The sequence below is a fragment of the Spermophilus citellus genome (assembly GCF_964194105.1).
Source record: "Spermophilus citellus genome assembly, chromosome: 12".
NCBI lineage: Eukaryota > Metazoa > Chordata > Mammalia > Rodentia > Sciuridae > Spermophilus > Spermophilus citellus.
The window spans coordinates 86,494,480-86,510,091 of NC_138198.1; the positions used below are offsets into that span (position 1 = coordinate 86,494,480).

Sequence of the window (15,612 nt, forward strand, 5' to 3'; positions counted from 1 at the left end):
ATTGACTTTTGGGTGTAGCCACAATGGAAATGACAGATCATTTTAATGAAAGAGAAAAAGATTGGAAACCTTGACCCTCTAGATTACTTCGAACCTCAATGAGAAGGGGAAAAACACTTGCAGATCAGCTTATTAAAATAATATGTCTGTATAATTCAGGTACCAGGAAAACATTTAAAAGAACAGCCAAATTAACTGTGGGGTGCCACATTTTCTTTGTTAATTATTTCCATACAAGAATAAAAATGTACAACCCCTTCCCCTACAAAAGAAGAAAGACCCTAACAACTCCGTGGTTTATTGTTCTGGATAGGAGAATGACAGCATCCATTTGTGCAGAATTTACAGCTGTGTGAATAGCTGCAGTGGTCCTGGGGTGGGGGGGGGGGAGGCCATCAAGGAGGACGGACTCCTGTTCCTCTGCAGCTCTGGGACTTGTCAGCTGAAATCTTTAGGCCACGAATCTTAAGGTTGAGGCTTCATTTAAAAAAATATCATGTTCATCCAATCTTACAAGATTTGTAAGGCTTAATTCTCACATAAGCTCAGGAAGGCTGTAGAAAAGTCTAACTATCCCTTCCTACCAGTTTTGATAATCCTGGATTTACAGAGAAGGATGTTCGGGCTGACAATGGGAAACATGCCCTATGGCGTATGTGGATGGAACAGTGGGGCTGCCCGGGGACTGGCGATCAATACAACGGGATGGGTAACTGCCCTCTTTACCTGCGAGCTTTAAAACAACCCAACCCGGATTCTAGCACCTCAGCTTCTTTTTGCGAGATGGAATATGGACTCAGGTCTAGGCCATACACCTCTACAACCTGTGGCACTCATCACTATCAGCTGTGCTTCCTTCCTTCTGTTTGAGTTCAATCAGCACCAAGAACACTGAGTACCAGTAGATACTGTCCCTTCCAGGAACTGTGCCCAGGAGGAGGCTCCTAGTTAACGCTAAGCTTATCTAAGGCACAAGCGCAGCAACTCTGAATGAGACCATCTGTTATAGCTCGAGAGGGGTGTGTCTTTCCTTAAAGTCTCCCACCCCTTGTGCACAAAGTAGGCTTCTCCTTTGGCAGAGTACAGTCTGCTATCAAGATATAAAATGGTATTCCCCTTGAATATGTGTATCCTTTGGCTGGTACATAAACCTTGCTAGAAGATTTTCTTCCTGAAATTTCAAAGAACATTTCTAAGTTCATTAGCCCTAAGAAAATGATTCTGAATTACTCTCTGTTCATTAAATAGAAGACATTTCCCCCCCCTACTCTTTATCCTAGGGAAGCATAGAACCTAGAGTACAAAATTCAAGTTTTAGATTCTGCCTACAACATTTTCTCAAGATTCCCCAAATCTGAAATGTTACAGTCTGGGCGGTTTTCTTGCTGTCAGAGACTCATGGGATTGCCAAATAAAGCCAAATAAAGCCGTTTCCCTACCTAGCAGAGGATTTTTTAAAGAACAATGAGAAAAATGTAACAGAAATGCCACCGTAGTCCTCATTTTTAGTTTGCCACTGAATGGACATGTCTTATTTCTTCCAACTACATGGAAAAGTGACAGAAGATAATCCCCAGGGTCAGTAAGACCTGAGAGATAAATGAAGGGTAGAAAGAAGGTGTGAGTAAAGAAGAAAATATATGAAGAACCCAGAAATGGAAGGCATGCTGATTAAAGAAGAAAGAGAAGTAAAATGTGGTTGAACAAAGAAATAAAACGAAGAGATGTCCACCTCTGTGTGGGCTTTCAGGAGGAGATGAGCTGCTTCTTCAATAGAAAGCAGGCAGGGGTGAGATGGTAATTTCAGGGGCCATTGGGGTCTGGCTGGCAAGAGATGGGTGATTCAAAAGCACATTCAAAAGAAGACTGATAGGCATTTATGGGATGGAGGGAAAACACCCTGTCTGCACCATAGGAGGCAATGCATCAATGGGTCCTTCCTTGGGGAAGGCAGAGATGTATCTGCACTGTGTGTGGCTCATTTTGTAGAGAAATCCCACATGTGGGGAGTGGATGTTGAGGTGTCTTGGGGCAAGCTACACACGAACAGGTCACTCCAGTCAACTGAAGGAATGTACAGGAAGCAGGGAGCCTGGAGGTGAATTTCATGTGACTCAGGTTGAGACAAAAGAGAAGAGTTGACTGGAAGAGGAAGGAGACAGAAGACAAAGCTCTGGGCTCTCCCAACTTCTAATTAATCTCTGGAGTCATGGTTTCACAGAAACCTAGAATTTCGTTTGGATTTGACAGGTTTTTCCTAATGTTGCAAATATTATTCATAGAAGATGCTCGTATTCATTTTCTTCAAAGATCTTGAATGGTTGCTAGCACCTTGCATTCATCTTTCATGAATAATCACTGACGGAATGAGTCAACCATGTTCCCAAATGAGGAATATGTTTTACATTAATTAAAATAGCAGTCAATAACGTGCAAGATTTAGCCTATATTTTCTTTATTACTGCCATTTGGCAAATGAAGGATGAGAGCCCTAGCAATTTAAATTTCCCTCTGAGGAAAGTTTAGTAACTATCAAGACAGATCTTGGCAGCTCTTGCTTGGGATCCCCAAGGCTCACTAAGCATTTTAAGAGGACACAGGACATTTTCCTAGTGGCTGGTGAGATAACCCTTGTCCAAGCGTGGGAGGCTGTGTAGTTCTGCATATTGCAACCTGCAAATCCTATGCTGAGGTTTAGAATTGGTGTGAAGGCCTGAGGAGCAAGTGGCAGGTGAACTTGTCTCAAATTGTGCTTTTCTATTCCAGAGAAGATGGGAAAACCATCGTGCTAGAGAACTCAAGTTCAAGTGCAAGGGGAGGTTGAGATCAGGACTGTGAGACAAGGGTGGGCTGTGGGAAGAGAGGAAGGCCAGGCAGGGGTCTTGCCAACCACTGACCTACTCTGAGAAGTAGGCCTGTGGCTGGAGTTCAGCTGATAGTTGAGAACATGTGAACATGGGGACATTTGGAAACTCTACCTTTAGAGTAAGCCACTCACTTTTTTGGACAATGACAAGAATCTTAGGATCACAGGCTATTGATGTTGAACAGAAAAGGCATCATTCAGCCAAAACAGAGTTGAGGACAGGTCACCAACCCTTGAGTATAAGGCCTCTAAATTTCTGAGATCTGCATTGACCAACATTTCCAATTTCCCTTTCAAAAGCATTATCCCTTAGCCACTAGGGTACCTGTTTGATTTCCTCCAACCCCAGATTATCCAATTATCCATGTGGCTGCATATAGGTATGGCCCTATATGCAAAGTCATGTTTTAAAAATGGGATCTCCATTCTGCTTTAAAAACATTTATACATATCCCCTTCTTATTTTCTTTTCTCATTGTGATTTTTTCCCCTCTTTCTCCAGAAACAGTGGGGATGGATGTGGAGGTATCCTGGGGCAAGCTTAGCTGAATGAATAGAATTCCCACAAGTAGAGAAAGGAAGGAAAGCTTTTCCAGCAGTACAAGCAAAAGCAGAGAGATGTGGAGGAGCATAGATAACAGTCACAGGACATAACTCACAGAGGATAACAGTCCTGAAGCCCCTATGTGCACACCCAGGACATACATACCTCTTTCCTGCTCTCAGCCACCTCTGTAATCTATGCACTGTTATCCCTGTTAGATACACAAGAGTTCAGCCAGGTAACCCAGCAGTGTTCTGGCCACTCTGGCTGCCTCTCAGCATAGTGTTTTATAGTTTATGAAGTACCTTCACATGATTATAAAGTTCTCCAACTCATTAATTCATTGTTATCATTGCATCCATTTTATGCATGCATTGACATCTGGAGAGATTGTATGACCTGCCCACATCCCATGGCTTGTGGGTGGCTAAATTGGTTTTCAAAGTAGTGTCCTCCAGTTCCATATCCCACGCTTTTCCAGACAGTAGGAAAGAAAAGCTCTCAGACATAAACTTCCTGAGATTTCTTTGCATTCAACTTCAAGTTTATCTATTTTTTTTAAATCCCCCTTTTCCTTCTGTCTCAGAAAGAAACTTGTCTTATACCGTGTTCCTGAAAGTTCTCTCGAGTGGTCTCATTTATTCCCATGTCTTTACGTTTCAACTTTGTGCAGATGACTCTCCAGTCTTTCTCTCTGAACTCCAGGGGTCATTTTGAAACCCTTCAAAAGCATCTTTTCTTGATCATATGCTTTTCACATACCATACACCACTCCCACCCTGTAGCTCTGCACTACTAACTCCCACTATGCTCTATTTTTCTAGAGCTTTCTATGCTCCTCTACGTCTCTCTTCTTTTGCTTGCAAAGCTTTCCTTCCTTTCTCTACTTGTAGGAATTCTATTCATTCAGCTAAGTGTTATACCTACTATGAATATTTCTCCAGTTTTTCTAGTCAGATTTAGTGATGTGGTTTCTGTGTTCCCAAAGCACTTTGCTTATTGGGATAACATGTCATTTATCATATGGGAAAATTATTTGTCTCCATCTCTTTCTTAGTTTAAAAGCTGCCAACATGGTGAATACAAAGAAAAGGATTTTATTTATCATTACTTCCCTAGACTGCAATAAGCATGGCCCATGGCTTAGTGTTTGTTGAATGAATAAAGGAATAAAGAAATGAAAGGTGACTCAGTTACCATTCCAGTTTTTCAACATGCTCTAAGGAGGACATAGTCTGATTTTTTTCCTCACTTCAAATCTGCTGTGGTACTGGAAAGTGGTCTTGCTTGCTTTGTGAAAATATTGAGTTTTAAGTGAAAACAACAACAACAACAAAACCAAAACTAAAAAACCTACTGTATGAAACTATAAAAAAGGAAATGGAATGGTATAACATTTTTCATGTGAAAGAAAGTAAATATACTACTATCATCCTATGACTCATGTTACAGAAAGGCATCCTAAAACCTAAAATTTCTATTTATTAATTTTCAAATGAAATAATAGGAACGGATCATTTCCTATTGGTAAATATGTATATTCACAAATTGCACAATAGTAAACTTCATCTGATTGAAATAATGAGTTTGGCAAGGTAAGGAGGAAAAGCTAGACTGAATTAAGGAAGTTGGAATTTATTGAAAGCAATGTAGTTTTATTACCTTCAATACTATGATCTGCCAATAAAGTCCATCTAAAGGAGACATCTACTTAATGACATGGATCCTTATTTTATAGCTGAATGTGTTTGCCTAAAGACCGCTATATGAAGACCCATGAAAATAATGCAGTCTTTTTACACGGGTTATCAAGAGTTCTCTCTATTGTGCTCAGCATAACCATTCTTTGCAGACCATTCAACAATATATTTCCACTTAGTCTAGAATAATGATTCAAAAATTGTTAATTAACAACATCTGAGTTAAGAAGGTCTGACTATATTTATAAAGGAAGGGACCTTGGAAACTAAAGAATATAGTCCAGTGTTCCAGGCAGAAGTGGTAAATGCTTTCAAAATAAAAATGTAAACTTTTCCAAATAAGATAAATATTACTTATTCATCAAGCTAGATATCAGAGAAATCTATCTTTGAAGGCTTTGGTTTCCTTTATAAATTCCTTGAGGGCATGGGTCATAGTCTGCTTGCTTCTCTTCCCATTCTCTGACACTTTATACACTTCAACAGAGCCACCTGGGTTGTGCCTTCTGGTGATGGTAATCAACACCAGAACAGTCACTTAGACATAATGCTGAGGTTTTAAGATAGTCTAGTTGCTGCTCTGCTAATCTGTTAGTAGCCAAGTCTCAAACATTATGAGGAGGTTACTCACTGATTCTGGGTGCAGGCTGCAAATAATTTATTGGGTCCCATCCTGGAAAAGAAAAGAAAGAAAATTCATATGTTACCATCACATCCAGACATTTACAAATCTTTCTAACAAATAAGACTCAAAACCTCTAATATTTTATTGTAACAAGGACAGTCATGGGCAAGAAGAGGGTCATGAAATTAAATATGTCATTTTCTGTGTTTCTGGGCTAAGGAAGAAATGACAGTCTTGGAGTCACTTATTAGCAAACCTGGCACTACCTTTAAACTTTGTCATGCAAATGACAGTTTTGTGGCTGAGCTCTCCGCCTGGGAAAGTTTGGGAAGTTGCGATGGGTGCAGTTGGAAAATAGCCATCCCACAGAAGATGATTTCCCTCTATTCTTAGCATTCTTCTCAATTAATGTATTAGTATGTTAATATGCAAATTATATTTTCCACTTGAAGTCTTTGTGTGAAATTGTATACTTTGGATACATGTCTTTGGGTAACATTGATACTTGGGGTAGATATGCCATGTATTTCTCCTAGCCCTGATGGGGGGCGGGGGGGTCAGTGGCCCATCCTGGATACCTTAGTTTGGAAGACTTGAAACAGTAGAGAATATCCAGGTGGAGAAAACAGGGCTCTGGGGAAAGCAATCCAAGGATAATTACATTGTCCAGAAGTAATGGTAGTTCCTTCTGTACTAAGAGCTGTGCAAGAGTTTTGTTCATCCTAATGATGGTCCTAAGGAGGACCATCTTCTGCCAGATGAAATGGCCCAAAGAACATACTATATTTCTCTTTGGTCAGTCATCTATGGGGAGAGGAGGGCCTTTGCTTATACTGAGAACAATTCTAAGGAACTGAAAGCAGGTAATTACACAAGCAGTGTTTGGCTTTTTCAGGTACACAATTCCAATTCTTCCTTAGATAACATTATAAATATAGAATTCATAATCTATGATAATATCTATGATATTATATACCACATCCTATTTTACATATTTAATCATAACATATATCATATTCTATACTATGTAAATATAAATATAACATCTTTAATACATATGTATTATGTTTTGTTCTTTGCATGCTTTTTAAAAACGTCTTTTGAAACATGTTAATATTTGAATAAGCACTCAAGAGTAGTGTGACCTAAGCAATGGTAGGAATATTAATTTTCTGTACTTCCTTCCTGTTCCATTTAAATAACCTACTGTCAGTGCAATTCATTTATGGCATTGCTTTTATAACCCTAATGGAGAGCAAAGTTTTCTTGGCTCTTGTCTTTTTAATCAGTTTTTACCAAATTTCATTTGTGCAAAAATATATCAGGTTATACTTGTATCAATGAAATGCTTTTTTTGTTATTAGAATGATTAAAAGAAAATACATCCAAGTGCATTTTGAATTGTATTGTTCTGAATTGCCTCGTATAAGGTCTCAGCAGTTCTACTTGATTTAGTAATTTCTGCATTTCAGATGAAGGTATTTATAAGTCATTTATATAGCTCATCAATAAATGATAGGTCTTTCAGTACAACTGATCCCCACGGGCTGGAACTTGATATGTAATCCGCTGCTCCAACCCACTCTAATGTAATTGCAACTTTCTATTTACCTGTTCACTCATGTAACAGCAGCATGATTAAGGTCACACTTTCCTGGCTTAGTGATAAGACTATTGTTTAGGCTAGAACCTCAAATCTTCTTCCACATGAAACTGATTATATCTGTTATTTATATGGTCTATCACTTAATCATGGAAGAAAATTAAATTGGTGCTGAAAAATCAGCTACTCATAAAGTCAAATGCATTTGCTTCTTTATCTCTTATGATATTTGGTAAGTTGCTTATTGATTGTATGATGGATTGTTCTCATCAGGTATCCCTTTTAAGGTACTGGCTTATAATGATCAAATAATTTCCTTAAAAAATGTGGACATGGCAGGTGCTTTCCTCCTCTGGGTTATATCTCAAAGATAAAGGCTATGCAACTGCCAGTTGCTTAAGTGTGTCTGAAAACCTGACATTGGGACATCATAATGACAGTATGTACAGGTATTGAATACTCTTTCCTGGTCTAGTTCGGCTCTCCACACGTAACAGACTGAAGTACATTAGTCAAAGGCCTGTCTCCCACTTTATATAGCAAACTTATTGAACACAGGGATGACCCAGTTTTATTCCTCTTTATAACTTTCCCAAACCTAGGTAAGTGTCATGCATAAATATAGGTTGAATTAAATTACATTTGAGAGAGCTAATACTTTAAAGATCTGATAAAGGGGAAGGAGAGCTTTCATGAATTGTCTTTTAAGGAGAGGTATTCTCTCCCAACTCCCCCAAATATTAATAGAGTGTACAGCCTTCAAAGGCTTTGTCCACACTGTATCTTCTGAGTCATTGTTATTCCTATTTATATTTTAAGGTAATAACTACCTATAGGATGGTTGTATGGACTGACTTACTAGGTACGTGATCATAAATTAAATACCTGTGAATGTTCATCTCTGAACAACTGGGAACCTGACTTTCAGTGTCAGAATTGGGGCTTTGCTTTACATAATAGAAATTAATTGGGTTTGACCAGAGCTGCTAAAATTAATAAGAGCTTAAACATTGCATCTCGTACACACATTCTTACATTGTGTTTACAAGTTCCAATATGGAATTACTACTTATTTAGGGGTGCACACAATCCATTGAAACAGGATCTTTTCCTTTCATTCTATCCCTTTAATCTGAGTCATTTTCATTTTCTGTGGTGAAGCACATTTCACATGTTGAAATTTGGCGTAAACAATCTAATAAGTGAATAAGTCTAGGGCTTTGATGGAAAATCAATTTTTTTAAAAAAATAGCATTTCACTGATCCTTATCCTGAGGGTCAGAGAGCTTCATGCATCTGGAATAGTACACTGAGCCAGGTAGAGCTCACTCTCTAGTAAGAGAACACAAATAGGACCATATGTACTTTTCTTAGGAGAAATTGAAGTAATTCTTCTGGCCACATGATAAATTAATAAAGTTGTTTATTAGGGCTGGGAGTGTAGCTCAGAGCAATATTTGCCTAGCATGCATAAGGCTCTGGATTTGATCTCCAGCACTGGAAAAAAAAAACTGGTTTATCATCCTCCTTCCCTAATAAAGAATAAAAAGAATAGGAAAAGGTTAGACAGCTTCCTAAGGCCATGTTGCAATTTGTTAAAATTGAAACAGGATTACACTTGGATTGCCAAAGCCTGTTCCTCAATAATTAATCACTTTTTTTCCCAGCTAAATCTTGCAGCAATCTGATTATCAATAGCCTCTAGATTTTACACACAGATATTTAGATGTAAAAATAAAGAAAACAAAAATATCACTGTGAAGTCTAGTCCTCTCGATGTCCAATATTTTAGTGGCTGAATTTAAAAGTTCATCCCAATATTTTCTTTTGAAATATTGATTTGATCTAACCTTACTTTCCCCCCTCTTCTTTTAAAATTGCCTGGATGCACAATTATTAAATCAATAATAGCCACAATAACAGCTAACAGGTTCTGAATGCTTATGAAATACCAGACATGCTACTGAGTGCTTTATGTGACCCTTATCTAATCTAATATTGTAAGAATCCCATAGGAATACTACCAGGATTTCTGTGCATGTAATAAAGCTACATGTTTCCAGTCTGCATTTCCTTACATAAACCAAACTCACAATCGTCATCCTGTATTTCCCAATTTCATTAACATTAAAGTGGATTGACAACTTGAAGGCACAAAGCAGAATCCCATTAGATTAAAGGGTTTTCCCCCCCAATATTTTACTCACATCTAATTCTATAGGTTTTACTAATCAACTCAATAGAGAATTTTCAAAACCAATTCAGAGAAACAGAAATTCCCTTTTATATACTCATATGTCATTGGCTTACATAATTTATAATTGGGTTAAATTTCTAAATGAACAAGTACAATTGGCACAGCAGATCTGGGAACAAACACAATGGGTTCTTGGTCCACATACATCTCTCCAAAGGTGGGGCCAGCTCACAGTGGGCTCAGGGACACCCCATGTTGAGCTAGATGTAAGTCTCAGTCAATGGGTTACATTGGGAGAAAGGAGAGGAGGGCGTTATCAGGCAAATAACTTAAGACCAGCAAAAGAACTTCTATTGTATTTGTTATTTTGTGGATACTTATTTAGGTAACATTAAAATATGAAAAAAAAATTAAGGTGGAAGAGAGGAAGAAGAGAATTAGTTTAGGTATTTTGCCCAAGGCTACAAAACTAGAGGTGAAACTAGAATTTGACTCCAGTTGAGTATTCTTTTTCTCCATTCCATTATGCCTCAGAACAGAGGTGACGGCAGTGGGTTATATGTGATATTGGAGCCCCGAAAGGGGACTTGGGACAGCTGAAGATCAATCAGCAAGAGAACAGAGAGACCAAAACCAGAAGAACCCAGAAAGAGATGAGATTGTCATAGAAATCTGCAAGAGGGAAGCCCTGTAATCGTGTTTTCCTTGAGTTAACCCAAGTATTTCTTGACTTCATACCTCACTGGTTCAAAACAAAAGGGGTTTCAGAAAACAAATTTTGTCTACGGATATTGCCAACAGAACTGTTTTTTTTTTTTTTATAGTTTTGAAATTGAAGAACTCCTGAAAGGTCATCTCACCTCATCAGCAGACAATATATATAACAGAAGAGCCTATGACTCAGTGGTCCCATGGGGCTACCAAGCTTCAGGAAATCTGTGATGACAAATAGCAATTAAATGAAGTAATCTGAATTGCTCTCCATCTACTTCTTCCTAATCCCTGGGTTTTTTACTTGTTCTATTTCTGTCAAGTCCTTCTGTGGGTAAGACTATTTAAGCCCTAGTTTTGAAGAATTTCCTAGTCTCCTGGAAGGAATGGTTTTATAGTAGCTGTTTTAAAATGCCTCACAGTAGATTTTTATGTTTTCCCATTAAGTATTAATGATTTCAGCTTATGTTAAATGCTTTCTGTTTCTTTTCTTGGCATTTTCCAAGTTATTTCCTTCGAGAAGAAAATTGGAAAGGTATCGAGATTTCTGTGGCTTCATAAGGAATTCATAAAAAGGTTAAGATCTCAAATGACTATCCCTTCAATCAAATTACATTCAATTGTTCAAAATGTTTGTACCTGGAGCATCAGTTTTGTGCACTTCTAGAAATAGCTGTTTATTTTTCACTGATTTAGTTATTATTGCCATCATATGGCAGTACATGTGGTTGAGATTTAAAGAATCCCTCATCTAAAATTGTATCCTGAAGGGACACTCCACTAAGACAACCAGCGGCCACCATCTTGGAGAGCTGAAGTATCCACCGCCACTCTCAGACAGATTGCAACAACAAAACAGCCAAGCCTGCACTGACCCCCGGGCTGAGTTCGGGATTGGAGACGGGGAAGGAAGCGGTACAGCCCCATCCCCCACAAGGGACACTCCACTAAGGCAACCAGCGGCCACCATCTTGGAGAGCTGAAGTATCCACCGCCACTCTCCGACAGATTGCAACAACAAAACAGGAGAAACCAAGACTAGCAGGAGAAACCAGGAGACTAGAGGCAAGGCCCTCGCGACTGGGCAGCTGTAAACTGCAGGCCCGCCGGCGATAGTTCGCCCACTGCCCGCGTAACTGGGCGGTAGGAGAACGCCCACCCGCTGGCGACTGATCACCTGCCCACAACCTGTGATACTGGGTGGCTGGAGACTGCCCACCTGCCGTGACCGGGAGCTGAAACCAAACAGAGACAGTCCAGTCACACCCCCCCATTATGGCACCCCAGCAAGGAGACTGGGGCCCGTCATAGCAGAGTAGTGTCGTCACTGAAGCTCAGACGTCGGAATTCCTTCCCAGCAGAATCCACGTTAGCAGGCATAGTTTAACAACACAAAGGAGAGACATCAGAGTAATACAGAAACAAAACAAATCTATAGAAGAGAGCAGAAACACGACAATCAAAAAGAGCTGGAAAGTAACGTGGACAACATGAGAAAACAAGGGAAAAAAGGATTACAAACAATGCAAGACAACTCAATTCTACAGGAGGACATAGAAACATCAGAAACAGGGATAGGGAAAGAACTCAAGGCATACCTAACTCGAATGGAAAGGAATATTAGAGAAGACATGAGACAGCAAGTCCAAGAAATAAAAGTATATTTTGAAAATGAATTAAACAAACAAATTCAAATGGCAAAGAACGAGCTCTACCAGGAGATAGAGATCTTAAAAAAAAAAATCAAACAATAATCCTAGAATTGCAGGAAACTATAAACCAAATTAAAAACTCAAACGAGAATATTACAAATAGACTTGATCAAGTAGAAGTCAGAACATCAGATAATGAAGACAAGGTTTATCAACTTGAAAAGAATATAGTCAACACAGAAAAGATGCTTAAATCCCACGAGCAATCTATTCAAGAGATATGGGATGTCATAAAAAAACCAAATCTGAGAGTCATAGGGATAGAAGAAGGCACAGAGATTCAAACCAAAGGAATGGACAGCATATTAAATGAAATAATTCTAGAAAACTTCCCAGAGATGAAAGATGGAATGGATTGCCAAATCCTGGAAGCCTACAGGACCCCAAACATTCAAAACCATAATAGACCAACTCCAAGACATATAATTATGAAGATAGCCAATGTACAGAACAAGGAGAGAATACTAAAAGCTACGAGAGAAAAGAGGCAGATTACATTCAGGGGTAAACCAATTAGGTTAACGACCGATTTCTCATCACAAACTTTGAAAGCGAGAAGATCCTGGAATAATGTATTTCAAACGCTGAAAAATAATGGATTCCAACCAAGAATACTATATCCAGCAAAACTGAGCTTCAAATTTGACAATGAAATTAAAATCTTTCACGATAAACAAAAGCTAAAAGAATTCGCAGCAAGAAAACCAGCTCTGCAAAGCATTTTGAGCAAAACACTACAAGAAGAGGAATTGAAAAATAGTGCCCAAAACTAACAGCAGGAGGTATCTCAGTAAAGGGGGAGGAAAATAACCAAAAAGCAAAACTAGCCAAACTAAAATAAATAAATAAAGAAGCATGACTGGAAGTACAAATCATATCTCAATTGTAACCTTAAATGTTAATGGCCTAAACTCACCAATCAAGAGACATAGGCTAGTAACCTGGATCAAAAAAACAAATCCAACAATATGCTGCCTTCAGGAGACTCATATGATAGGAAAAGACATACACAGGCTGAAGGTAAAAGGTAAGGAAAAATCATACCACTCACATGGCCCTCGGAAGCAAGCAGGAGTGGCCATACTCATATCGAATAAAATCAACTTCAAACCTAAGTTAATCAAGAAGGATAAAGAAGGTCACTATATACTGTTAAAAGGAACCATCCACCAACAAGACATAACAATCATCAATTTGTATGCACCAAACAAAGGAGCTGCAACGTTTATAAAACAAACTCTCCTCAAGTTCAAGAGTCAAATAGACCACAACACAATAATTATGGGTGACTTCAACACACCGCTCTCGCCATTAGACAGATCCTCTAGACAAAAGCTGAATAAAGAAACTATAGAACTCAACAGCACAATCAATAACCTAGACTTAACCGACATATATAGAATATATCAACCATCATCAAGTGGATACATGTTCTTCTTAGCAGCACATGGATCCTACTCAAAGATAGACCATATATTATGCCATAAGGCAACTCTTAGTAAATATAAAGGTGTGGAGATAATACCATGCACCATATCTGATCATAATGGAATGAAATTGGAAATCAATGATAAAAGAAGGAAGGAAAAATCCTACATCACATGGAAAATGAACAATATGTTATTGAATGATCAATGGGTTATAGAAGACATAAAGGAGGAGATGAAAAAATTCTTAGAATCAAATGATAACACAGACACAACATACCGGAATCTATGGGACACAATGAAAGCAGTTTTAAGAGGGAAATTCATTTCTTGGAGTTCTTACCTCAAAAAAAGAAAAAACCAACAAATAAATGAACTCACGCAACACCTCAAAAACCTAGAAAAGGAAGAGCAAAACAACAGCAAATGTAGTAGAAGACAAGAAATAATTAAAATTAGAGCAGAAATCAACGAAACTGAAACAAAAGAAACCATTGAAAAAATTGATAAAACTAAAAGTTGGTTCTTTGAAAAAATAAATAAGATAGACAAGCCCTTAGCCATGCTAACGAAAAGAAGAAGAGAGAGAACTCAAATTACTAACATACGGGATGAAAAAGGCAATATCACAACAGACACTACAGAAATACAGAAGATAATTAGAAAGTATTTTGAAACCCTATATTCCAATAAAATAGAAGATAATGAAGATATCGATAAATTTCTTAAGGCATATGATTTGCCCAGATTGAGACAGGTAGACACACACAATTTAAACAGACCAATAACAAAAGAAGAAATAGAAGAAGCCATCAAAAGACTACCAACCAAGAAAAGCCCAGGACTGGATGGGTATACAGCGGAGTTCTACAAAACCTTCAAAGAAGAATTAATACCAATACTTTTCAAGCTATTTCAAGAAATAGAAAAAGAAGGAGCTCTTCCAAATTCATTCTATGAGGCCAACATCACTTTGATCCCAAAACCAGACAAAGATACTTCAAAGAAAGAAAACTACAGACCAATATCTCTAATGAACTTGGATGCAAAAATTCTCAATAAAATTCTGGCGAATCGAATACAAAAACATATCAGAAAACTTGTGCACCATGATCAAGTAGGATTCATTCCTGGGATGCAAGGATGGTTCAATATACGGAAATCAATAAATGCTATTCACCACATCAATAGACTTAAAGACAAGAACCACATGATCATCTCAATGGATGCAGAAAAAGCATTTGACAAAGTACAGCATCCCTTTATGTTCAAAACACTAGGAAAACTAGGGATAACAGGAACTTACCTCAACATTGTAAAAGCTATATATGCTAAACCTCAGGCTAGCATCATCCTAAACGGAGAAAAACTGAAGGCATTTCCTCTAAAATCTGGAACAAGACAGGGATGCCCTCTATCACCACTTCTATTCAATTAGTTCTCGAAGTACTAGCCAGAGCAATTAGACAGACAAAAGAAATTAAAGGCATAAAAATAGGAAAAGAAGAAATTAAACTATCGCTATTTGCGGATGACATGATAATATACTTAACAGACCCAAAAGAGTCTACAAAGAAGCTGCTAGAGTTAATAAATGAATTCAGCAAAGTGGCAGGTTATAAAATCAACATGCATAAATCAAAGGCATTCCTGTATATCAGTAACAAAACCTCTGAAATGGAAATAAGGAAAACCACTCCATTCACAATATCCTCAAAGAAAATAAGATACTTGGGAATCAACCTAACAAAAGAGGTGAAAGATTTATACAATGAAAACTACAGAACCCTAAAGAGAAAGATAGAAGAAGATCTCAGAAGATGGAAAAATGTACCCTGTTCATGGATAGGCAGAACTAACATCATCAAAATGGCGATATTACCCAAAGTTCTCTACAGGTTTAATGCGATGCCAATCAAAATCCCAACGGCATTTCTTGTAGAAATAGACAAAGCAATCATGAAATTCATATGGAAAAACAAAAGACCCAGAATAGCAAAAGCAATTCTAAGCAGGAAGTGTGAATCTGGAGGTATAGCGATACCAGAGGTCAAACTGTACTACAAAGCAATAGTAACAAAAACAGCATGGTGGGCTGGGGATGTGGCTCAAGCGGTAGCGCGCTCAGCTGGCATGTGTGCGGCCCGGGTTCGATCCTCAGCACCACATACAAACAACGATGTTGTGTCCGCCGAGAACTAAAAAATAAATATTGAAAAATTCTCTC

The 15,612-nt window shown here is 38.2% G+C and overlaps 1 protein-coding gene across 1 annotated transcript in view; it reads right to left on the bottom strand.

Moving 5' to 3' along the window:
- CHST9 (carbohydrate sulfotransferase 9) overlaps positions 1 to 15,612 on the bottom strand; it is a gene marked incomplete at its 3' end in the record, with an annotated part of 245,314 nt that overhangs the window by 99,603 nt on the left and 130,099 nt on the right. Inside the window, exon 4 of the mRNA XM_081263424.1 lies at positions 5,742 to 5,783. Coding sequence (XP_081119550.1) covers positions 5,742 to 5,783 — 42 coding nt within the window. The remainder of the gene's footprint in view (positions 1 to 5,741; positions 5,784 to 15,612) is intronic.